A 24,421-nucleotide genomic window follows, 5' to 3' on the forward strand; every position below is an offset into this window, starting at 1 on the left:
ATAAAACATACATCTTACATTATTAAATGACAATGAAATCTCTTTTGAAAACCATTACAATACTTGCATTTAAAGATTTATTTTTTGTATTGCCTCAGCACCGACATCACCAACACCACCAATGAAAGTCGCCTTTGCAGCTGGTCTCTCAACGACAATTAACAGTCTAGGATCACACCAAGCTATCGAATATGATGAAGTTATTACGAATGAAGGAAAAGCATATGACACCCGCCATGGACACTTCACTGCGCCAATGAAAGGGTTGTATTTAATATCAGCTACCATAACAGCAGCAGAAGGAAAGTACGTTGCACTTGAGTTGATAAAGAATGGGCAGAGAACTGCTGTCATGTATGCTGATTCGCGATCAGCTGGTCATTATTCGTCACAAAGTAGAACATTGCCATACGTTCTTGAGCAGGGTGATATGGTTTGGTTGCGTACGTTCCCTGGTTATAATGGTCATAAACTTGATGGATCAGCACACTCATTTTATAATTGTTTTGCAGCTGTTCTTCTTTTCCCGATGTGAATGGTTAGGCAAAAATAAATATCTTTGTACTTTATTCTTCATAATATTAGTATATTTATGAAGCAATCGAGGAAATATAATAACCTGGATAGATTTATCACAATTGTTGTTGGTTTGACCATTCAATAATTAAATGATAGCAATTCTTTCAATCTAGTACTGGATGATTAAACGCACGTATGGCGTACAAAATTTAAAGTCTGGTATGACTCGATGATGTCTTTATTAGTTATTCGTTGTTATTCTGTGGTTAAAATATCGAAATGTACTTAATAAACTCAACATAGATACCAGGACAGAATTTGTATTTATGCCATACTTTTATATTAATCATCTGTATTTCTGTATTTGGTATTCTTGCATTTTTTGTACTGTCATGTAATGTTGTCATTTTAGCGAATATATTTAACAAGCGTGGAGGTTTGGTTAGTCATAAAACCAGGTTCAACCAACCATATAGTTTCTTTGATGTTGCACTTCGGTGTTCTGTTGTTTCGTTGTTTTTCTCTTGTGGTTTGGTTGGTGTGTTTCTCTCGGTTTTAGTTTGTAACGATGATTTGTTTTTCTATCAATCTATTAATGACTTTTGAATAGCGGTATATAACTGTTGTCTTTATTTATCATCACCTGATGTGTGATAAGTTTTGACATGGTCTTCTAGAGGAAAATCTTCTATTTCGCATGTTTTAATTCAAATATAATATATCATTATTTTGGGTAAGATAAACTTCAATGAGATAGCAACCCAAACGAAAAGATATACTTGTAATTAAAAAGAAATGTCAAGGGGAACATACAGTCTTCATCAACGTCTTAAAAGGTGTGAAGTTTACAGAAAATATTAAGAATTTGCAAGTAACAGCAAATTCTCGCGTGAACTCTAACTTGTTTACATGACATAGTTGCCCATTTCAATAAAGCACTTGTGTCAAAGATGATCATAGATCATATAGATATTTTTCTCTTCGTTGGCATATTTGCAGCCTTTTGTGTTCGTTCATGTTGTTGCAGTTACGCTTTTGAGCAAAGCGAATGATATTCCGCAGAAAAAAACGAAATACACCAATTATTTTCAAATTGTAAGCAAATGTGTATGTTTCAATCAATTTTTTCTTGTCGTTCCTATGTCCAAAAGTTCAAAAACGTATTTTAATTTCAAACTCTTTTTTATCGTCATCAGAAAATGTGAAACATGAACCAATTGTTTAAACTCTTGATTAACACACTTTTCAATCAGATATGGTTTACTGCATCTGTAGAAGAAATGGTGTTACTCGTCAAATCAGATGTCGTCAACAAGAAAACGTGGATCAATGAATTAGATCTTAGATTTGACGAAAAAAAAAATTATATGTTACATTATACTTTATCCTGCAATTGGGTGTCTTTTCATACATTAACAACCCAACAGATATGCTAGCCTGTATATGTATATTATACAAATATTGTTTTAAAGCTCAGATCATTACTGGATATTGGATAATGCAACCGTCTTCCAATGACGTATTCTCCGTCTGTGAATATTTCAGTCTCCAATTAGCCACCCACTTTCTGCTCATAGACAAACATAGCCGAAAAACGATGTTCAAAGCACCATTTTTTCTTAAAATGTCCTGTACCAAGTCAGGTGCACTTCAGTGTTTATGTTGTTTCGTTTTTCCCTCTTATAGCTGATGTGTTTACTTCAGTTTCAGTTTGTAACCCGGTTTTGTTTTCTCTCGAACGATTTGTGACTTTCGAACAGCGGTATACTGCTGTTGCCTTAATTTATGAACAGCGGGAATAACTCCATTTCCTACGGTGCCAAAAAGTAAAATCCAATTTTCCTGTTCAGGAAAAACGAGGGATTAAGCATTTTTTTACATTGGGGGTTCCTTTTTTCTTGTCGTTTCTATGTCAAAAACATGTTTTAATCTCAAACTTTTTTGCATCGTCATCATAAAATTGGATCATAAATTAATGGTTTAAACTCTTGATTAAATCCACAGGATAGGACAAGACACACTTTACAATCATATATTGTTTACTGTCTGTGTCCAAAAAAAAAAGACAAAGTGTTCATCAATTAACACGGAAAAAAATGAATTAATTTTCGACAAAAATAAAAACAAACCAAATATGACTGACAGCAACCATTGAATAACATGATCGTGACTTAAGAAAAAACATAAATTGCATTGACAGAATTTATCCTCCTTGGGGAATTTGTTAAATAGCTCAACATAAGAACAAGCCATGACAAAAAATGAAAATATCTTAAATGATCAGAATGTTAAATTGTCACAGACCAAAACTAGCATACAGACAAGAAACTAAAGCTATACATTCAATACAACAAGTGTGGTCTTATCTATAAGTTCTGTAATTAACCACACATTTGTATACTAAACACGCTAGATTTTATCTCAAGGAATAGGGTTTAGATTTAATGTGTTACTGACCGACATTAAATCATGTTTGTCGCGCTACCAATTCTGGTACAAGGGTTGCTCATTCTAATTCCTCATTGCAAAGCAGAAACTAATGGAGACAAAATAGCTGCCATGTTAAGCAGACTCGGTAAGATTTTCAAAAATTTATATAATATGATATATTCAGTGTCTTAATTAATCTGGTTGTTATTTTCACCTTCAGAAGAATTATGCCATAATAGTGGCTACAATTATATTGAAATATACATGTGTATTGCTAATAGTCATGAAAAACGATTAGTAGGTTGTATCAACCTTAGCATACCTTATAAATAACAATTATTTCTCTTGCATACCATGGGGAAAACAGTACTTTTTGACAAATCATTTTGTAACCTAATGTAATGAAGCAGGTCATGTTTAATTGAAATTTAAATTTGAACCTTTTCTAGTTTCGTGTTATTAAGAAATTACGTTAGGTTGAATTGCTCTTATAGACGGATGTATATTTCAATATTTTTACATAAATGAAGGAGGTTCAAAAGGAAGATTTGTCATTTTTCCTCCCGGCTTAAGCGTTCATTATATACCAATAAAGATATGTATTATAATAAATAAAGATATGTATTATAACAAATAAAGATATGTATTTACATATAGAAATAACAACACTAAAACTCAAAGCTGCAATATTCTTTTTTTTCTAAGTCCTTATTGACCTTAATTATGACGAAAGGGCAAATTAAGCTAATATATACATATAATTATCTTGGAAGGGTCGGTCGGTCGTATAGGAGGAAGGATGGTCAATTTAATCTACTACAGGACAGTTGGGGTAAAGTTTGGAAGATACTTAAATATTACCTTCCAACAATCTACCTAAATATAGATTTTGCAAAGATTGTCAAGATAATGTTGCACTCTTCATCTTTATGAGATATTACATTGAACATTCTCCACAATGTGCATATGGTACATTTTAATTGAGAACCTACAGTTAGTTTAGAAAGGCCAGATAATTGCTGTCATATTTACTGGTTTTTGATCAGTTTGTCACTTTTCGTCATAAAGCAGAACATTCCCATACGTTCTTGATCAATGCGATATGATTTGGTTACGAACACATCCTGGTTATAACGATCGTGAACTTTTTGGACGGACTAACTCACTTTATAATTGTTTGCAGTTGTTCTTTTCCCGATGTGATATGATAATTCTCAAGGGTAAAAATAAAATAAAGAACAGATGCTGATTTTAAAGAATATAGACAATATCCTCTAACTGCATAATTAGTTTTGTTTGTAGAAGTTGTAGAAAAGAAGGTTGAACAAGTTGAAAAGGAAAATGAGGCACTTAAGAAAGAAAACAAAAGAATAAGCGAGAAGCTGGAGACTTGTGAGTGTGCAAACTCCCAAACCGATATCGACGTTAAAGGACCTGGTGAGACAGCGCAAGTCAAGTACAATAATAAAAATAAATTAAATGGAACAACTAGTCTGAGACCACTATCATCTCAAATCCAAAACGTGAAGACGTTGAATTCGGAAGCCCATAAAAGGCATTATAGAAAGCGTTTATCACTTGGAAGTAAGTAGGATCTAAATTACGTTAATTATTACAAAAAATCAAAATGTTTAACTTGTCTGTAAATATTTTGGTTGGTTTTTTTTTCGCAAATTTTAATGGTAACAAATAGGAATCGTTTCTTTGTTTTAGCCCCATATCACATATTGACTCCCTGATTGCTCCTTGAATTAGAAATGGTTCATATAATTATGTATTTTGATGTGCTAAAAAAAGGTTAAAGCATGCTTGCTTATTTTATTTGAAAATTTGTGTACAAAGTTGAGACTTTGACGATCATTTGAAAATTGTTCACATTCGTAAACGAGTTTTCCCTGAAACCTTGCCATTTTACTCATATTTAGTAAATACCTCAACGCATTATAAAAAAAGAACAAGATGTGGTATGATTGCAAATGAGACAATTATCCACCGGAATCAGATGACGTAAATAAAATAAACTATGCTTAATTATATGGAAGAAATAGTGCACAGAATAAGCTTTACTCGCACTATAGATAAAGCTATTCACGACCCCGAAATGACGAATATTGAAATTATTAAAACAAAAACCTTCGACCTGATTTACTTTAAAATCAGTAAATGAAAAACTGCTTTGATAGACGACAACGATGTTCTAACATAAACGTTACATTACAGACACACACACATGTTGCGGACAAAAACATAATATTGTGCGAATAATACCCACCCTTGTAATTTACACAATGGTGTAACAGCACAATTTAAGATCAAAGTACGTTGAGTAGTATTTGTAATTTCTCATTCTTGAATATATCAAATACATGAAAACAAATATGTTTTATAACCGAACATACGAATAGTATTTATTAAACTTCATCACCTACAAAATAAAAATTGTAATGTGCAGGTAACAACTATTCCGATGCAATAATTGGGAAATTATGATGTCGATATACACTTTAAAATATAAAAACATAATGTACGTCATATAACGTGTCAATATCTACACATAAAAATTGAGTAACACAATTTATCTTTTGTCTTTAGCACCATCGACTACAGTTGCAACTGCTACACGTATGGCTTTTTTGGCAGGACTTTCTAAACCTATAACCAGTTTGGGGTTGCACCAAGCTATAAACTACGACTTAGTTTTAACCAATGAAGGACAAGCATACGATTCTCTCCGTGGCCATATGGTGGCCCCTGTAAGAGGTTTATACCTCGTGTCAGCATGTGTATTTGTTGATCCTAACAGTTATCTTGCACTTGATTTATTTAAAAATGGTCAGTTAATTGCAAACTTTTTCCCCGACGGACGAGGAGGTCATTATGATTCTGAAAGTAAAACATTACCTTTAGTCCTGGAGAAAGGAGATATTGTATGGATGCGTACGCATCCTGGTTTTGAAGGTCGTGAACTGTCTGCTCATGGTGGTTCTTTATATAACTCATTTTCAGGTGTTCTTTTGTATGAAATGTAAATGGGAAAGTTAAAATAAAAAAAGTCAATGTTATACTTCAAACCCTTGTTATTTCGAACTAAAACGACTGAGTTTAGAAACAAACGTGCAAAATGCAACATCTAATGATTTCTGTCGAGTAATTATGGCACGTATATGACTTAATTCTGATCTGTCATATCAAACAAGGAACAATCATTCAATGAAGCCATCTTGCAGGTTTTGTCATATCTTAATTTTCGTTGTCGTAGACCGTATTAAATCACTTCGAAAATGGTTTTGAATTAAAACAATGCATATAGCAAATTGGGAACAGATTTTGGTTTGCAAATAGTGTTGTTATTCTTCAATTTTCAGATTTATGTTCTCGACAAATAACTAAAATTACCACATAATTTAAGCAATAAGTAGCTATGTATAACATTTGAATGTCGTTCTAAATAACCTTCTTTAGAACATTTGTCCATCTTCTGTTAAAATCTTCTGCAAATGGCAGTTTGCCACTACAATAGTTATGATTAATCCATGCAGACACTGATTTGAACGTTTGTAATATGAAGTGTAATATATGATATTGGTTTTCACTTTGCAAGTTTAACAGATATAAAGGATGTGGTGTGATTGTCAATGAGACAACTCTCCATCCAAATAACAATTTAAAAAGTAAACCATTATAGGTCAATGTACGGCCTTCATCACGGAGCCTTGACTCACATCGAACAACAAGCTATAAAGGGCCCCACAATTACTAGTGTAAAACCATTCAAACGGGAAAACCAACGGTCTAATCTATATAAAAAAAACGAGAAACGAGAAAGACGTATAAATTACATAAACAAACGATAACTACTGTACATCAGATTCCTGACTTAGCACAGGTGCAAACATTTGCAGCGGGATTAAACGTTTTAATGGTACCAAACTTCTCCCTTTTTCTGAAACAATAGCATATCATCAAAACATAGAAAAACACACGATAAAATATCAATTAGTAGGCTTAACTCAATCTAAAAACGTAAATTAATATACTATAAAATCCAGTTTGATTATAACAGGTCAATCTTTCTTTATTTTCTTTATCACCTACGAAAAAAATGGCAATTCTATCTTTAAACAGTATAGTGCTCATGTGAGGGGAAACTGTGGCAGGTTCGGCACATGTGTATTTAACTAATCTATTGTTCTTTCTTTTTATTCAACTTTTATAGTATCAACTGAGAAAACATCGCACAGATTTATCTTTTCTTTGTTATCACGACGCAATATTAAACTAGTCGGATTACAATAGGATACAAACATAGCAAAGCAAATACTTTTCTGCAGGGAAAAACGAAAACACCATTTATTTTCAAAGCGTTAAACAATTTTGTGTTGCATATACACATGTGTATGTCTTTTTTTCATTGGGGATTAATTTTTCTTGTCGTTCCTATGTCCAAAAGTTCAAAAACGTATATTAATTTCTAACTTGTTTTTATCGTTATCAGAAAATGTGAAACTGAACCAATGGTTTAAACTCTTGGTTAAATCCGTAAGATTGGGAAAACACACTTTCCAATCAAATATGGTTTACTCCATGTGTAGAAGGAATGATGTTACTCGTCAGGTGAGATGTCGACAACAAGAAAACGTGGATCAATGAAGTAGATCTTAGATTTGACGAAAAAAGTTTATATGTTATATTATACTTTATCCTGCAATTGGGTGTCTTTTCATACGTATACATTAACAGCTAAACACATATGCTAGCCTGTATTTGTATACTAAACAGATATTGCTTTAATGCTCAGATCAATACTGGAATTTTTTTTGTATTGCTGTTGATGAGTCTTGCATTAAAATTCGTTACGTCAGAATGTGTATTGCAATTGCATTCCCATGACGTCTGTGAATGTTTCAGTCTCCAATTAGCCACCCATTTTCTGCTCATATACAAATAGTTATCATAGGTACCAAGATTATGATTTAATACGCCAGACGCGCGTTTCGTCTACATAAGACTCATCAGTGACGCCCAGATCAAAAAAATTATAAAGCCAAACAAGTACAAAGTTGAAGAGCATTGAGGATATGTAATTCCAAAAAGTTTTGCCAAATACGGCTACGGTAATTTCTTCCTAGGATAAGAAAATCCTTAGTTTTAGAAAAAAATCAAAGTTTTGTAACAGGAAATTTATAAAAATGACCATATAATTGATATTCATGTCAACACCAAAGTGCTGACTACTGGGCTGGTGATACACTCGGGGACGAAACGTCCACAAGCAGTGGCATAGACCCTCAGTGGTGTAAATAGTTATCAAAAGGTCCCAGGATTAAAATTTAATATGCCAGACGCGCGTTTCGTCTACATAAAACTATATTAAACAAAGCCACAAAACGAGGTTCAAACCACCCATTTTCTTGAAATGTCCTATACCAAGTTAAGGAAAAAGTAAAAACACAAAAATACTGAACTCCGAGGAAAATTCAAAAAGGAAAATCAAAAATCAAAAGGCAAAATCAAAAGTCCAAACACATCAAACGAATGGATAACAACTGTCATATTCCTGACTTGGTACAGGCATTTTCTAATGTAGAAAATGGTGGATTGAACCTGGTTTTATAGCTAGCTAAACCTCTCACTTGTATGACAGTCGCATCAAATTCCATTACATTGTCAACGATGCATGAACAAAACAAACATACTCAAAGAGTAAAAATGTCAAAAATAGGGGTACAACAGTCAATATTGTGTTATCATCTTAATATCACTACATAAACAACAAATGTAACAAAGTAGCACAAAAAGGCCTACATCAAATTTAACATTCTCATTTTGCTTTTCTTATACGGCTGAATTTATCTATGTAAAGTCTACCCATAAATGAAAGAAGGTTTTCATTACTGGTGTAAAATTGCGCGTTTGAAATTCGCACAGGTAGACATTTAACCTCTTGTGTTTGGATTTTTTTGCAGGTTTGTTTATCAATTCGGATGAGCAATCCTTGGCAGTTTTTTTATTTGTTGCATTGTCGTCTCCTTTGTTGCACTTTAGTGATTATTTTGTTTTGTTGTTTCCTCTTGTAGTTGATGTGTTTAGCTCAATTTTAGTTTGTTACCCGGATTTGTTGCTCTCAATCGATTTATGACTTTTCGAACAGCAGTATACTACTGTTGCCTTTGTTTATAAACAGCTGGAATTACTCCATTTGCTACGGAGCTAATTTTCATATTTAGAATTTGAATATGCAAATTTGTAATATTCAAAATGGACCATGCAACAAAGTTAATATTTCAGACAGAAATACTGAAGAGTAGGACAGATCCCACACTTTTGTCCTATATCCACAATAAATAGTCAATAAAACGGACAAAACCAAACGCTCAAGAATATTAACAAACGAACGAATTGATAAACAAACCTGCAAAAAAATCCAAACACAAGAGGTAAAAAGCTTTTTGATTTTGAAAATTATAAAATTGATTAGATAACCCCCTTGTTAATATAGTGATTTTTTTGTTTTGTTGTTTCTTCTTGTAGTTGATGTGTTTAGCTCAATTTTAGTTTGTAACCCGGATTTGTTTCTTTCAATCGATTTATGACTTATCGAACAGCAGTATACTACTGTTGCCTTTGTTTATAAACAGCTGGAATTAATCCATTTCCTACGGAGCCAATTTTCATATTTAGAATTTGAATATGTAAATTTGTAATATTCAAAATGGACCATGCAACAAAGTTAATATTTCAGACAGAAATACTGAAGGGTAGGACAAATCCCACACTTTTGTCATATATCCACAATGAATAGTCAATAAAACGGACAAACCAAACGCTCAAGGATATCAACAAATGAACGAATTGATAAACAAACCTGCAAAAAATCCAAACACAAGAGGTTAAAAGCTTTTTGATTTTGAAAATTATAAAATTAATTAGATAACACCCTTTTTTATATAGTGATTCTTTTGTTTTGTTGTTTCTACTTGTAGTTGATGTGTTTAGCTCAATTTTAGTTTGTAACCCGGATTTGTTTTCTCTCAATCGATTTATGACTTTTCGAACAGAAGTATACTACTGTTGCCTTTATTTATAAACAGCTGGAATTACTCCATTTCCTACGGAGCCAATTTTCATATTTAGAATTTGAATATGTAAATTTGTAATATTCAAAATGGACCATGCAACAAAGTTAATATTTCAAACAGAAATACTGAATAGTAGGACAAATCCCACACTTTTGTCCTATATCCACAATGAATAGTCAATAAAACGGACAAAACCAAACGCTCAAGGATACCAACAAACGAACGAATTGATAAACAAACCTGCAAAAAATCCAAACACGAGAGGTTAAAAGCTTTTTGATTTGAAAATTATAAAATTAATTAGATAACATCCTTTTTTTACTAATGCAAATAATACACATCGTTTAACTGACAATGCAAAACCCATCCTCAAAAATAAATGCAAACCAAATATGACTGACCTCAACCATTTAAATACAGTATCATGACTCAAGAAAAACATAAAATTCATTGACAGGATTTAATCTCCCAGGTATAGTGGTTTAATAGCCCAACATAAAAACAAACTGTAAAATAAAGTTTGATATGGTCTCACTCAACAGATTGTTAAATTATCACAGACCAAAACTAACATAAAGACAGGAAACTAAAGTTTTAAGTCGATACAACAAGTGTGGTCTTATCTATAGGTTCTGTTATCAACCACACGTATGCATATACATGCTACATCTTATCTTAAGGAATAGGATTTGAATTTAATGTGTCACTGAACGACATTTAATTATGTTTGTCGCGCTACCAGTTCTGGTACAAGGATTGCTCATCCTAATTTCGCATTGCAAAGCAGAGACTAATGAAGACAAAATAGCTGCCATGTTAAGCCGACTCGGTAAGATTTTCTACAATGTATAATGTGATATATTCAGTTGCTTAATTAATCTTCTTATTATGGCACCTTCAGACGAATTATGCCATAATAGTGGCTACAATTTTATTGAAATATACATGTATATTGCTTATAGTCGTAGAAAACGAATAGTAGGTTGTATCGACCTTAGCATACCTTAAAAATGACAGTTATTTCTCTTGCATGTCATGGTGAAAACAGTTCTTTAGCATCCATGTGATAATTCAGTACTTTTTCACAAACCATTGTGTAACACAATGTAATGAAGCAGGTCATGTTTAATTCAAATAAGACATTTAAATCTTTTCTAGTTTCATGTTATTAAGAAATGACTTTATGCTGAATCACTTTTATAGACGAATGTATATATCAATATTTATACATAAATGAAGGAGGTTAAAAAAAAGCATTGTCGTTTAACTCCCGACTTAAGCGTTATAATATACAAATAAAGATATTAATTATAATAAATGCAGACAAGTTATTTACAAATAGAAATAACGTTAACAAAACTAAAACATAATTCAAAAATGCAATATTTGTCTTTTTAATTTTTAATTGACATAAATAAAATTTGACTTAAAGGAAAAATTGAGCTAAAATATATTTTCTGAAAGGTCAGTCGTTTGATCGGGAGGAAGGGTGGTCAATTTAAACTATTGCAGGACAAATAAAGTAGTTTGGAAGATACACAAATGTTACCTTCCAACGGGCTACCTAACTATAGATTTTGTACAGATCGTCAAGAGAATGTTGTATTCTTCCTACTTTATGAGACATTACATTGAATGTCCACCACAATGGCTGAGTGCCGCGCAGGGTTTTGATAGGATTTCTTCGGCTTAAGTTTCGTTTGTTTGATTTTTTAAAATTTTTATCAGGAGGTGTTTTCTCACCGAGTTTTGGTTTTTATAACCTCCTTTGTATATTCATATTTGTTTAAACCAAAATATACTACCACCATACTTTAAATATACAATGATAATTCAACGTTTTAACGGTACATTCGTTACGTCACAAAGCAGAATATTCCCATACGTTCTTGATCAAGGTGATATGATTTGGTTACGAACACACCCTGGTTAAAACGGTCGTGAACTTTTTGGAAGGACTCACTCACTTTATAATTGTTTTTCAGCTGTTCTTTTCACGATGTGATATGATAATTCTCAAGGGTAAAAATAAAATAAAGAACAGATGCTGATTTGAAAAAATATCGACGATGTGCCCTAACTGCATTATTAGTTTTGTTTGTAGAAGTTATAGAGAAGAAAGTTGAACAAGTTGAAAAAGAAAATGAGGCACTTGAAAAAGAAAACAAAAGAATAAACGAGAAGCTGGAAACTTGTGAGTGTGCAAACTCCCAAACGGATATCGACGTTAAAGGTCCTGGTGAGACAGCTCAAGTCAAATACACTAATCAAAAGAACTTGAATCGAACAACCAGTCTGAGTTCACCGTCTTCTCTAATCCAACACGTCAAGACTTTGCATTTGGGAGACCATAAAAGAAATTCTAGAAAGCGGTTATTACTTGGAAGTAAGTGGGATAGAAACAACGGCCGTTAATGTAAAATTATAAAACGGTTTAAAATACTCGCAAATGTTTCGCTATGTTGTTATTCTCAAATATAAATGATAACACATAGGTCTCATTTTTCCGTTTTGGCCCCATAGCACATATTGACTACCTGATTCCTCCTTGAGTTCGAATTCTAATATGACGTCCCTATTACGCTTTGTAAACAAAGTTGTGTACTAATTAGCACAAAAAATATGTTTGACACATGCGCATAAACTTACAATTTGCATTCTCTTTGTTTTCATTTTTATCTTCATAAAATTCATATATTTTAACTGCTTACATAAAATCTATTAGTTATTGATAGAATATATCATATAATTTCCCTCTAGTAGTTTTTAAAAGCTTGTTTAATATGAAAATGCCTGCAAATGGCTGCAACCGACAGCTTTGTTATGGCTGTTTCGTCCATTTAGCAAACCTCCCATGTAAATGCACATGTTCGATGACTCATCGTCTGCTGTCAAAATGAATAGATACACAGTATCGCCGTTGAAAATTGGACTCAGAATAGATTATAAAGGGGCATCTTATAAAATAACAGACCACTTAATGGAACAAAATGCTGTTAGGCAATCTACGGCTGATGGAGGAACAAAAAGGGTTTTCAGACAGGAGATATGTGATGCCAGAGTTAGTTATGTTTTCTCAAATTTGACATAGGACACCATATTCAATTTTGAAAATAATGAACAGTCACAGTCAGATGAGGAACCATCTCAGATGAAGACTTAACTGCTAACTTTATAAACCAAGAACTACCTGCCAAAAAGCCATGATTTAAGGAGCTGCCTAGCAAAGAAGAAATTGAAAAGTTAGCGCTGGCAAGAACTGAGCCAAGGACCAACCAGCAGACATTATGGGGTGTAAAAATTTTAAGAGGTAAAAATCATAAAATGCAAAAATTTACATTAGAGGGGGAATACAATCATAAGTTGATGGTAAATTGGTCTCAAATAAAAACATTTAAATGATAAACATATAGAAAATCGTGAGGTAAAAGGTATTCGGCAATGAGTCAGCAACCTAGCAATATTTTTTTTACCGTTTTCAAACATAAAATTTACAATTCAGTGTTAGGGACTATAACGTAAATAAATGAGACGTACTCAGATTGTCACTGTCAAGATGTAGAATTAAAATAAAAATATTCCTTGATATTTGTTGTTTTCTGTACTTAAGGTAGTGTTATTTATCATATATGCAAGCATACTTAAAACAAAATATATTAAATAAATTATTATAACAGTTACGAGCATGCTGAAGTAGTAAACAAAACACCCCAGTGGGGAATCGAACCCGGTCATCCTACTGATAGGTGTACTTCCAAAATACTACCAGGGTTTAATGTTTTGTTAAGTATTACAACAACAAAAGCATAACTTATTTTCACTACAAAATTTTGAATGGCACAAACATGTTGGTACATGAAAAGAAGACAAGCTGAATATTATGTTTATAGTCTAAATAAAAAGATTGATAGAATACTGTACATGTATACGTAGGTCGCTCTAGTCTACATGCACAAACACCGACATGCTTTTAACATAAAACGCTAAATTAAAACATGCAGTCCTCTGTTACTTATTTATATGAATCATGTCTTTGAAATAAATTATACCCATATAAAATTCATCACAATTAAATAAAATATTTATAAGAATTACTTGAATACATAAAAAAAAAATGGTACAAATAATTTCAGGTTGGCTAACTGTACACCTTGGACTAAGGTTTCCTAGATAAAAGTCCAAGCTAAACACTTCACAGTGAATGTCCCCAGGTTTCAAAAGAAAACTCAAGGGACGTAAGAATGTACGCTAAACCTGGGGACATTCAATGTGAAGTGTTTAGCTTGGACTTTTATCTAGGAAAAAAGTACACCAGCAGTTTTGAAGAACTAGATGAAACTATCCTAAATGACAGATTGTGCTACTTTTATGCAAGTTTGCAGACCAAACAAGGCAATGTTTATTCAAAGTCAGCACTCGTCGGAATTCGATCTGCTATTTCTAGGCATATAACTGGTCCTCCTTATAATCGTGACATTAACATAATTAGTGACAAATCATTTATGCCATCAAATCATATAATCACGGGTATGATGAAAAAATTGAAAAGGGAAGGGAAAAATATAACAGTACATAAAAAGGCTGTAGCTGAGGGTGATATTCAAAAGCTGTATTCCAGTGGAATCTTCAGTACTGAACACCCAGTAACTCTCCAAAATAAAGTTTTCTGGGACATTATGCTCAATTTTGGAAGGATGGAAATGGAGGGGCTTGCTGGTTTAAAGAAAAAACCTTATGACAAATCTAAAGATGACAAAGGTCAAGAATACAACAAAATGACTTACAATGAATGTGACAAAACACACCAGGGTGTAGATTCAAAAGAAAACTCAAGGAACGTAAGAATGTACGCTAAACCTGGGGACATTCACTGTGCAGTGTTTAGCTTGGACTTTTATCTAGGAAACCTTAGTCCAAGGTGTACAGCATTGTTTCAGCAAGTACTCCATTACCCCTAACCAACTCTATGGTATGCTGCTCAACCTATTGGCAAAAACAAATTGGCCAGAATGATGTCAAGAATATCTGAAGAAGCTTGTCTATCTATCAGATACACAAACCACTGCTTTAGAGCCACTGTGACAACAGGATTGAAAAGAGCGGGGGTCGATGACCGGGCTATAATGTCTGTAACGGGACACCGAAATATCATATCTTTGGACAGCTACATTGAAGGTCCAACTGACAAGCAACGCAGAGAGCTTTCCAATACACTACAGGGGGTTGCAACAGTAAATTTTTATTCAGATTTAATTGAAAACAAAACAGAATCAAATGCCCTCGCCACATCTGCACAGAACAACTCATGCCAGATCGCTGTTTCTTCCTCTTTAGCGAGAAATCCACTGTCTGATTTAAACATTGTTACCAATGCTACAATCACTGGGGGAACAATATACATATTAACGTGATAAATAATGAATAAATATGTCTTACCTTCATTTGCAACTGTCAACCGCCATTTCCACCATCGTTATGAACTGTGACGTAAATAAATCTCTGAACAGAAACAAAAACTTGTTGTTTGATATCTAATTGTTCTATTTTAGAATAATAAATGTTAAATTTGTTTATCAAAAGTTTTTTTAAATCTGTTTCTTTCATAATTCCATTGAGTAACCCTTTTTCCGGTATATTCTGTACACGTTTATTTGAGAGGAAATTGTAACAGCCAAACATTCCTAAGGATATTTGTACGCTTCGATCTATACAAATACCGTATTTGTCCTATTAGAATCGAAATAACACCTTCATGTCATGCTCTATGCTCATTTTAACAAGGGAAGGCATTATATTTGCCGATATTTTACACCTCGCTCGACAAATATAATGCCTTCCCATGTTAAAATGAGCATAGAGCATGACATGAAGGAATTATTTCTTAAACAACTCATACAATTATGGATTTTGACGCGCTTAAAAAATGGTTTAAGCATGTTTGCTTGTTTTATTTGAAAGTTTCTTTACAAAGGTGAGACTTTGACGGTCATTCAAAAAATGTTAACATTCGTAAACGAGATTTACCTAAACCTTGCTATTTTACTCATACTGAGTAAATACCTCGAAGTATAATAAATATAATTAAAAAAAAAAACAAGATGTGGTATAATTGCAAATGAGACAACAATCCAACCAAAACCAGATTACGTAAGTAAAATAAACTATGCTTAATTATATGGAATAAATAGTGCGCAAAATACGCAAAAATTGCACTATTATAGATAAAGCTATTCGAGACCCCGAAATGACGAATTTTGAAACTATTAAAACAAAAAAACCTGATTTACTTTCAATTCAATAAATGAAAAACAAATATGATAGACAGCAAGCAACGACAACCATGTACTAACATACACGTGACATGACAGACATACACACATAATGATGTGGGCGTAACATGATATTGTGCGCATAATACCTATCCTCAACTTTACACAATGGTTTGACAGTGCAATTTAAGATTAAAGTACGTTGAGTACATTTGTTATTCCTAATTCTTAAATATATCAAATACATGAAAAGAAATATATTTTATAACCGAAAATACGAACAGTATTTGTTAATCTTCATCACCTACAAAATAGAAATTGTAATGTGCAAGTAACAACTATTCCGATGCAATTATTTACAAATGATGATGTCGATAAACACTTAAGTACAATAAAAAATAATGTACTCCATATTACATGTCAATATCTACACATAAAATTGAGTAACACAATTTAACTTTTGTCTTTTAAGCAGCATCGACTACCACTGCAACTACTACACGTATGGCTTTTTTGGCAGGACTTTCTAAACCTATAACCAGTTTGGGGTCGCATCAAGCTATAGATTACGACTTAGTTTTAACCAATGAAGGACAAGCATATGATTCTCTCCATGGCCATATGGTGGCCCCTGTAAAAGGTTTATACCTTGTGTCAGCATGTGTATTTGTTGATCCTAACAAAAATGTCGCACTCAATTTAGTAAAAAACGGCCAGTCGGTTGCAACCTTTTACCCCGACGGACGAGGAGGTCATTATGATTCTGAAAGTAAAACATTGCCTTTAGTTCTGGAGAAAGGAGATATGGTATGGATGCAAACATATCCTGGTTATGAAGGTCATGAACTACCTGCTCATGGTGGTTCCTTATATAACTCATTTTCAGGTGTTCTATTGTATGAAATGTAAATGGGAAAGATAAAATAAAAGGTCAATGCTCTACTTCAAACCCTTGTTATTTCGAACTACAACGATCGAGTTTAGAAATAAATGTGTTAAGTATGATTTTTTTAAATACTAAGGATTTTCTTATCCAACATCCAAGGCGTAAATTACCTTAGCCGTATTTGAAACAACTTTTTGGAATTTTGAGTCCTCAATGATCTCTAACTTTGTACTTGTTTGGATTCATATTTTGTTTTGATTTGAGCGTCACTGATGAGTCTTATGTAGACAAAACGCATGTTTTGCGTATTAAATCATAAGCCTGGTACCTTTGATAACTATCAATTCTGATATGTCACATTAAACAAGTAACAAACCTTATCGAAACCTCCATCTTGCATGTCTTTTTTATCCTGGTTTTTGTCATATCTAGATTGATGTTGTCGTAGATAATCTTAAATCACTTTGAAAACGATATTATATCAAAACAATTCATTGCTAATTGGAAACATAATTTGGTTCGCCATTAGTGTTGGTATTCTTTCAATTTTCAGATTTTTGTTCCCGACAACTAACTTACTAGTATATTACCACATAATATAAACAATAAGTAGCTATGTATAACAAATGAATGTCGTTCTAAATAACCTTCTTTCGAATATTGAACAATCTTCTGTTTTCTGAAAAGACAATTTGTCAAATCAACAATTATAATTATCCATGCAGACACTGATTTGAACGTTTGTAATATGAGGTGTTGCATATACATGTTATATTGGTTTTCACTACGCAATTTTAACTCAAACTTTATCCGAACCTGTTAATCTTTTACGGTGGAAGGTTCGGCAATTGTGTGTTTATCTCATTTATTTTTCTTTCTTTTTATATAAATTTTATAGTACCAACAAGGAACTTGTATCGTTTCTCTGATGATGAGACTTTTAACCGATTTGTGGGATGACAATAAGTTCAAACCAATATTTAAACAATATTTTGATTAACCAAACGACATCCGATTTGAGTGTTCACAAGATGCAATTTTTGACTTCAGGACATCACAAGTAAAAAATCGAAAGAAATCGGATGGAAAATCGTACAATGTAATAAAATTGAGAAAGGAAATGGGGAAAATGTCAAAGCGACAACAACCCGATCATAGAGCAGACAACAGCAGAAGGCAACCAATGGGTCTTCAATGTAGCGAGAAACTCCCGCACCCGGAGGCGTCCTTCAACTGGCCCCTTAAAAATATGTATACTAGTTCAGTGACAATGGACGTCATACTAAACTCCGAATTATACACAAGAATCTAAAATTAAAAATCATACAGAACTAACAAAGGCCAGAGGCTCCTGACTTGGGACAGGCGCAACATTTCGGCGGGGTTAAACATGTTAATGAGATCTCAACCCTCCCCCTATACCTCTAGCTAATGTCGAAAAGTAAACGCATAACAATACGCACATTAAAATTCAGTTCAAGAAAAATCCGAGTCCGATGTCAGAAGATGTAACAAAAGAAAATAAAGAAAATGACAATAATACATAAAAAAAACAACAGACTACTAGCAGTTAACTGACATGCCAGCTCCAGACCTCAATTAAACTGATTGAAAGATTTTGTCTTCAGTAATGAATATCAGGCACAATCCCTCCGGTTAGGGGTTTAGTATCATACAATCATAAAATATATGAGAAGAACACCACTCGTGTCATGCCAACAACTGTTTTTTTTTAGATAAATGTGTTTAGATCCGATGCAAAGACCCTACAAGTGAATCAATATTAAAGCCAAAATATGCAATCTTTAATGATCTGACAACAGTATCGTAACTATATCCCTTCTTAATAAGTCTGTTTAAAGGTTTTGTAAGTTTTTGAGGTGAATACTGACATTATTTTGCTTTGTAAAGAATATTACCATAAAAGATTTGATGTGAAAAACCTGAACGTATAAGATGTCTGCATATTGAGTTATATTTAGGAATTAATTCCTTATACCGATGATAAAATTTAGTTAATGTTTTGACTAGTTTGTGATATCGGAAACCCTGGTTTAATAATTTTCAGTAATACATCAATTTCTCTCGCTAAAATCTAATACGTTGTTACAAACACGAGCGAAACGTACAAGGTGAGATATATAAACATCATAAGATGGTGACAAGGGAACGCCACCATCTAAAAATGGACAATTAACGATAGGTAATGAAAAATCATCTCTTTTATCATAAATTTTTGTATTAAGCTTCCCGTTAATGATATAGAAATCAAGATCGAGGAAAGGAAACATACCTTGTGTAATGAATTGTATTAGGGTATTATAACAGTTTTAACCAATGTCGAACCCGTAGACATGTAACCACTACATTAGGAAAAGTTGGTGTCAGGTAATCAGGGTTCAATAATTAATTGCCTCTGGTGTTATGGAGATTTATTTCCCCGAGGGTCTCACCAGCCCAGTAGTCAGCACATCTGTGTTGACTTGAGTTTTTATTGATAGGTTCATAATAATAAAATAACTGTCCACAAAACTTTGAATTTTTGAAATACTAATTAGGCTTTTCTACCTCAGAAATAGATTACCTTAGCTGTATTTGGCAAAACCTTTAGGAATTTTTGGTCCTCAATGCTCTTCATCTTCGTACTTTATTTGGCCTTTTAATCATTTTTTTTTATTCGAGCGTCACTGATGAGTCTTTTGTAGACGAAACGCGCGTCTGGCGCAAATATAAAATTTTAATCTTGTAATCTATGATGAGTTTATATGCAAAAACACATAGTGGGGAAAATGTTAGATTTCTGATGCAGTGACATTTCACACATTGGATTTCCAATCTGCACCAAAGTAACACTCCCAAGAGTTAGTTGAAGTCATCCCTTCTTAAATATTTAATGAGGCCATCATGAGTTGGTGAACCGTTATGGAATATCTGTATCATAGATGACGACGGATATGTTCATATTGTCGTAAACAGTATCCCGTCTTACCCCTAATACAACATATCGAAGAAGACTGTTCACCGAATGTTTACTAACATGAGCTACACTACGGGTGCCATATGTTGAACAAGATCTACGTAATTCCCCTTCCGGAGCATCTGCGATCACCACCGGTTGTTTATTTTATGGGGTTCGTGTTGCTCAGTCATTTGTTTTCTGTGTTAAGGGCATACGATACAGTTACAGGGGAGGTAATGACGTTGCTAACGTAAAATGTTATTTTCGCGACGTCAAACTCTGACAAATCGGAAAAAGATGCATTTTTCGACTGATTTTTATCATTCAAACTGATTTAATTTGAAAACGAGTGCATGGACCCCTAATTTTTAAAACGACGTTTTGTTTCATTTTCCAGGGAGATTATGTGGACCAAATTTTATAAAACTGTAAATAGTGCATTTTTTTTAATTTTGATAAATATACAGCAAAAAATGACGTTAATTTTCTCAATTCATGACCATTTGATAAATATATGAGTTATTTCTGAATAAAAAATGCATAAAATTTTACAATACTTATAAAATACAGAAATTATCAATTATTTAACAAAAACAATTTGTGTTTATCTTTTAAAACAAAAAAGTTATGTCTTTCTTTCGAAAAGAAAAATACGGCCACAAATTCGAATTTTGAGCAAATATACAAAATTTCGACCTCATTTAACTCAAAAAGTAGCACATGGAGGTATACTTTTTATTACATATTTGATTTAATCAGGCAAAAAAATAGCCTATATGGAAATTTTTATCAAACTGTAAATACAGGATCAAAACTGTATCGTATGCCCTTAAGTGACCTATTGCTTGTCTTTTGGTCCTTTTCATTTTTTTTTGTTGGCGTTGTCATTTTATTTATTTCATTGATTGATTAATTTGAGTGTCTCTTTGGTATCTCTCGCTTATCTTTTGAAAAGATGTAAACAAGTTTTACGTTGTGGCATTTTTTGTTTGTTTAAACATAAAAGTAAGGTTCCATCATCCTTAGTCCAGTATGTCCTCTTAGTTAAATAATTGGGTTATTCCTATATTATATTAGGATCATATAGCTCAACTGATGTATAAAAACTTATACAGCTCTGGCTTTCAATATTTTATGTAAGAGCGTTCCTCATGAATAAATCCAGGAAAGCACTACAGACACATCGAAAGTATAAAGTTTTATTTTGTTCAATTTCTGATTGTTAATTCGTCGTGCATTATATTATTCCGCAATCTTTAACACAAATGACCACAAATAATTGGTTCAAATTTGAACTGGAAATATATTATTATGAAGCCGAAATGCAATTCACACGAATTTGTATGATATAATTTGCCTTAAAACAATTTTATAAATGTTATGAATGTAGAAGATATTTGCATTGATTAATTAAATATGACATATGACATATGACACTATTGATTTGTTCTATAATTAGGGGTTATTTAATAGATGTAACCATAAACAATCTTAGTATATGCCTGGTATGCTCAATTTTGATAGAGGAAGACTTATAATTAAAAATAATGTAAATCAAAACTTTATTAGTTTCATGCGTCTGTAGTGCGTCTCAAAGCAGAATATTTGATTTCTACCTTCCTCGAAATAAAGTAGTTCACACTTAACATTTTCAAATTAAAAATTCTTCACTTTTATTTACCTTGATCGCTTTTTCTTTAACTTTGGAGCGGCCGAACTCCCGTGTCATGCATAGCAAGCACACAAGCATGTGGCATTATATACAAAGTGAATATAAATTTCATAAATAGGACTTAACGAAACATTACTATCAAAAACATAAAAAAACCAATATTAAAGGAAATAACGTCACGTTTAATAACAAAATTTGGTATGGATATTAACATTAGAAATTATACATCAAGATCTAAAACAATGCTGTGGTCACTTTGTGATTATTTGATTTAATAAATATATATACTGTTCAGAATACTCTCGATAGTTGAAAGAGAACATACAATCTAAATATGATCAAATATCAGCTTGAAGTATTATTGTTGTTGTTGTTCGGGCTTTTTTAATTTACAAACTTACTTAACGATGTAATTTAGGGAGCAAATGATGAGAACCGTATACTTATGTTATGTAGCAGATGTTTTCATTTTAATCGTTATTCAATCATGTTACATGTAATCTGCTGAATGTCCACGATTAGTATACATTGTTGCTAAAAATAATTAGTATTAACGTCAAACAAAGACATAATTGTTTTATGATTTGTAAGTAGGTTCAAACACAGAACGCTTTACAGTGCTATATCTAAATTCTGCATAAGTGTAATTATTATTCTAGGAAAACGTCTGTGGAATGCCTGTACCAATTCAAGATATGACAGTTGTTATCCATTCGATTAATGTGCTTGAGCTTTTGATTTTGCAATTTGGTCAGTAATATCCTTCTTGAATTTTCCCGGAATTCAGTATTTTTGTGATTTTACTTTTTGTGTAGAGGTTTTGTTTTCTTTCCAATAATTTATCAAAGTTATATTCCATTTTTTGTCTAAAAAGTAGGAACGTTTTGCACATTTAGTTTGAAAACAAAGTGTGTTGTCAAATTCTTAATCAAAATATCGCCATTTTAGCAAAGCATATAAATTGCCTATTAAATATTTTAATCTGTCTAATAGCCAATGCCTGAAGTAATGACAGCTGACATAAACTCAACCAAGGTTAGATGATGTAGAGGAAAGTTCATAGACAATACCAACAAACTCCACCAATGTCAGATAGTGTAGAGGAAAGTTCATAGACAATACGAACAAACTACGCCAAGGTCAGATGGTGTAGAGGAATGTTCCTAGACAATACCAACAAACTACGACAAGGTCAGATAGTGTATAGCAAAGTTCCTAGACAATACCAACAAACTCCACTAAGATCAGATGGTGAAGAGAAAAGTTCCTAGATAATACCAACAAACTCCATCATGGTCAGATAGTGTAGAGGAAAGTTCCTAGACAATACCAACATACTCCACTAAGGTCAGATGATGTAGAGGAAAGTTCCTAGATAATACCAACAAACTCCACCAAGGTCAGATTGTGTAGAGAAAAGTTCATAGACAATAGCAACAAACTCCATCAAGGTCAGATGGTGAAGATTGTTGTACCTGAGCAATACCAACAAACTCCTGCAAGGTCAGATGGTGAAAAGTGATGTACCTGAGCAATACCAACAAACTACACCAAGATCAGATGGTGTAGAGGAAAGTTCCTAGACAATACCAACAAACTCCACCAAGGTTAGATGGTGTAGAGGAAAGTTCCTAGACAATACCAACAAACTCCAGCAAGGTCAGATGGTGTAGAGGAAAGTTCCTAGACAATACCAACAAACTCCACCAAGGTTAGATGGTGTAGAGGAAAGTTCCTAGACAATACCAACAAACTCCAGCAAGGTCAGATGGTGTAGAGGAAAGTTCCTAGACAATACCAACAAACTCCAGCAAGGTCAGATGGTGTAGAGGAAAGTTCCTAGACAATACCAACAAACTCCACCAAGGTTAGATGGTGTAGAGGAAAGTTCCTAGACAATACCAACAAACTCCAGCAAGGTCAGATGGTGTAGAGGAAAGTTCCTAGACAATACCAACAAACTCCACCAAGGTTAGATGGTGTAGAGGAAAGTTCCTAGACAATTCCAACAAACTCCAGCAAGGTCAGATGGTGTAGAGGAAAGTTCCTAGACAATACCAACAAACTCCAGCAAGGTTAGATGGTGTAGAGGAAAGTTCCTAGACAATACCAACAAACTCCAGCAAGGTCATATGGTGTAGAGGAAAGTTCCTAAACAATACCAACAAACTCCAGCAAGGTTAGATGGTGTAGAGGAAAGTTCCTAGACAATACCAACAAACTCCAGCAAGGTCAGATGGTGTAGAGGAAAGTTCCTAGATAATACCAACAAACTTAACCAAGGTCAGATGATGTAAAGGGAAGTACCAGAACAAAATTTCAAAAATATCTGTTCAATAAGACACCAAACCGTTCTAATGCACTACATGAGAAGCTTTGTGAACTAACGGAGCATATACACAATATTAGAATTCATTTGAGGTCAACCTTAGTTTGTTTGTATTTTTTTTTATCATTCAGTAACTAAAATAGAAGTATGCTAAATTCATGTCGATACCGAGACACTGACTTCTTAACTAAATGTCTTTTTTTGTTATGTTTGACTTTTACTTATCGTTTTCATTGTCCTCTTATACTAAAATAAACTCGTGTTTTACTTGATTTTTG

The 24,421-nt window shown here is 33.0% G+C and overlaps 3 protein-coding genes across 4 annotated transcripts in view; all 3 read left to right on the forward strand.

Annotated features, from left to right (window-relative positions):
* Positions 1-535, forward strand: part of LOC139500287 (complement C1q-like protein 4) — a 32,788-nt gene extending 32,253 nt beyond the window's left edge. The window contains exon 2 of the mRNA XM_071289029.1: positions 99-535. Coding sequence (XP_071145130.1) covers positions 99-535 — 437 coding nt within the window. The remainder of the gene's footprint in view (positions 1-98) is intronic.
* Positions 536-2,927: 2,392 nt separating this feature from the next.
* Positions 2,928-6,011, forward strand: LOC139501216 (caprin-2-like). Its single transcript, XM_071290212.1, has 3 exons — positions 2,928-3,094; positions 4,252-4,533; positions 5,542-6,011. Exons 1-3 carry the CDS (start codon positions 2,989-2,991, stop codon positions 5,976-5,978), a joined length of 825 nt encoding a protein of 274 aa, XP_071146313.1. The 5' UTR covers positions 2,928-2,988; the 3' UTR covers positions 5,979-6,011.
* Positions 6,012-10,672: 4,661 nt separating this feature from the next.
* Positions 10,673-17,239, forward strand: LOC139501217 (cerebellin-3-like). Of its 2 annotated transcripts, none has more exons than XM_071290214.1 (3): positions 10,673-10,857; positions 12,133-12,414; positions 16,773-17,239. In XM_071290214.1, exons 1-3 carry the CDS (start codon positions 10,752-10,754, stop codon positions 17,204-17,206), a joined length of 822 nt encoding a protein of 273 aa, XP_071146315.1. In that variant the 5' UTR covers positions 10,673-10,751; the 3' UTR covers positions 17,207-17,239. The 2 variants fall into 2 exon arrangements, with proteins under 2 accessions (XP_071146315.1, XP_071146314.1); XM_071290213.1 differs by having other exon boundaries at positions 10,674-10,857; positions 16,770-17,239.
* Positions 17,240-24,421: the final 7,182 nt, after the last annotated feature.

Source organism: Mytilus edulis, chromosome 13 (assembly GCF_963676685.1).
Source record: "Mytilus edulis chromosome 13, xbMytEdul2.2, whole genome shotgun sequence".
Classification (NCBI taxonomy): domain Eukaryota; kingdom Metazoa; phylum Mollusca; class Bivalvia; order Mytilida; family Mytilidae; genus Mytilus; species Mytilus edulis.

Bases quoted from the DNA above. Each gene is read 5' to 3' on its own strand.
- LOC139501216 (XM_071290212.1), top strand. From the start codon at position 2,989: ATGTTTGTCGCGCTACCAATTCTGGTACAAGGGTTGCTCATTCTAATT. The intron at 3,095-4,251 runs GTAAGATTTTCA...TTTTGTTTGTAG, and splicing joins TGCCATGTTAAGCAGACTCG to AAGTTGTAGAAAAGAAGGTT. The intron at 4,534-5,541 runs GTAAGTAGGATC...TTTTGTCTTTAG, and splicing joins AAAGCGTTTATCACTTGGAA to CACCATCGACTACAGTTGCA.
- LOC139501217 (XM_071290213.1), top strand. From the start codon at position 10,752: ATGTTTGTCGCGCTACCAGTTCTGGTACAAGGATTGCTCATCCTAATT. The intron at 10,858-12,132 runs GTAAGATTTTCT...TTTTGTTTGTAG, and splicing joins TGCCATGTTAAGCCGACTCG to AAGTTATAGAGAAGAAAGTT. The intron at 12,415-16,769 runs GTAAGTGGGATA...TTGTCTTTTAAG, and splicing joins AAAGCGGTTATTACTTGGAA to CAGCATCGACTACCACTGCA.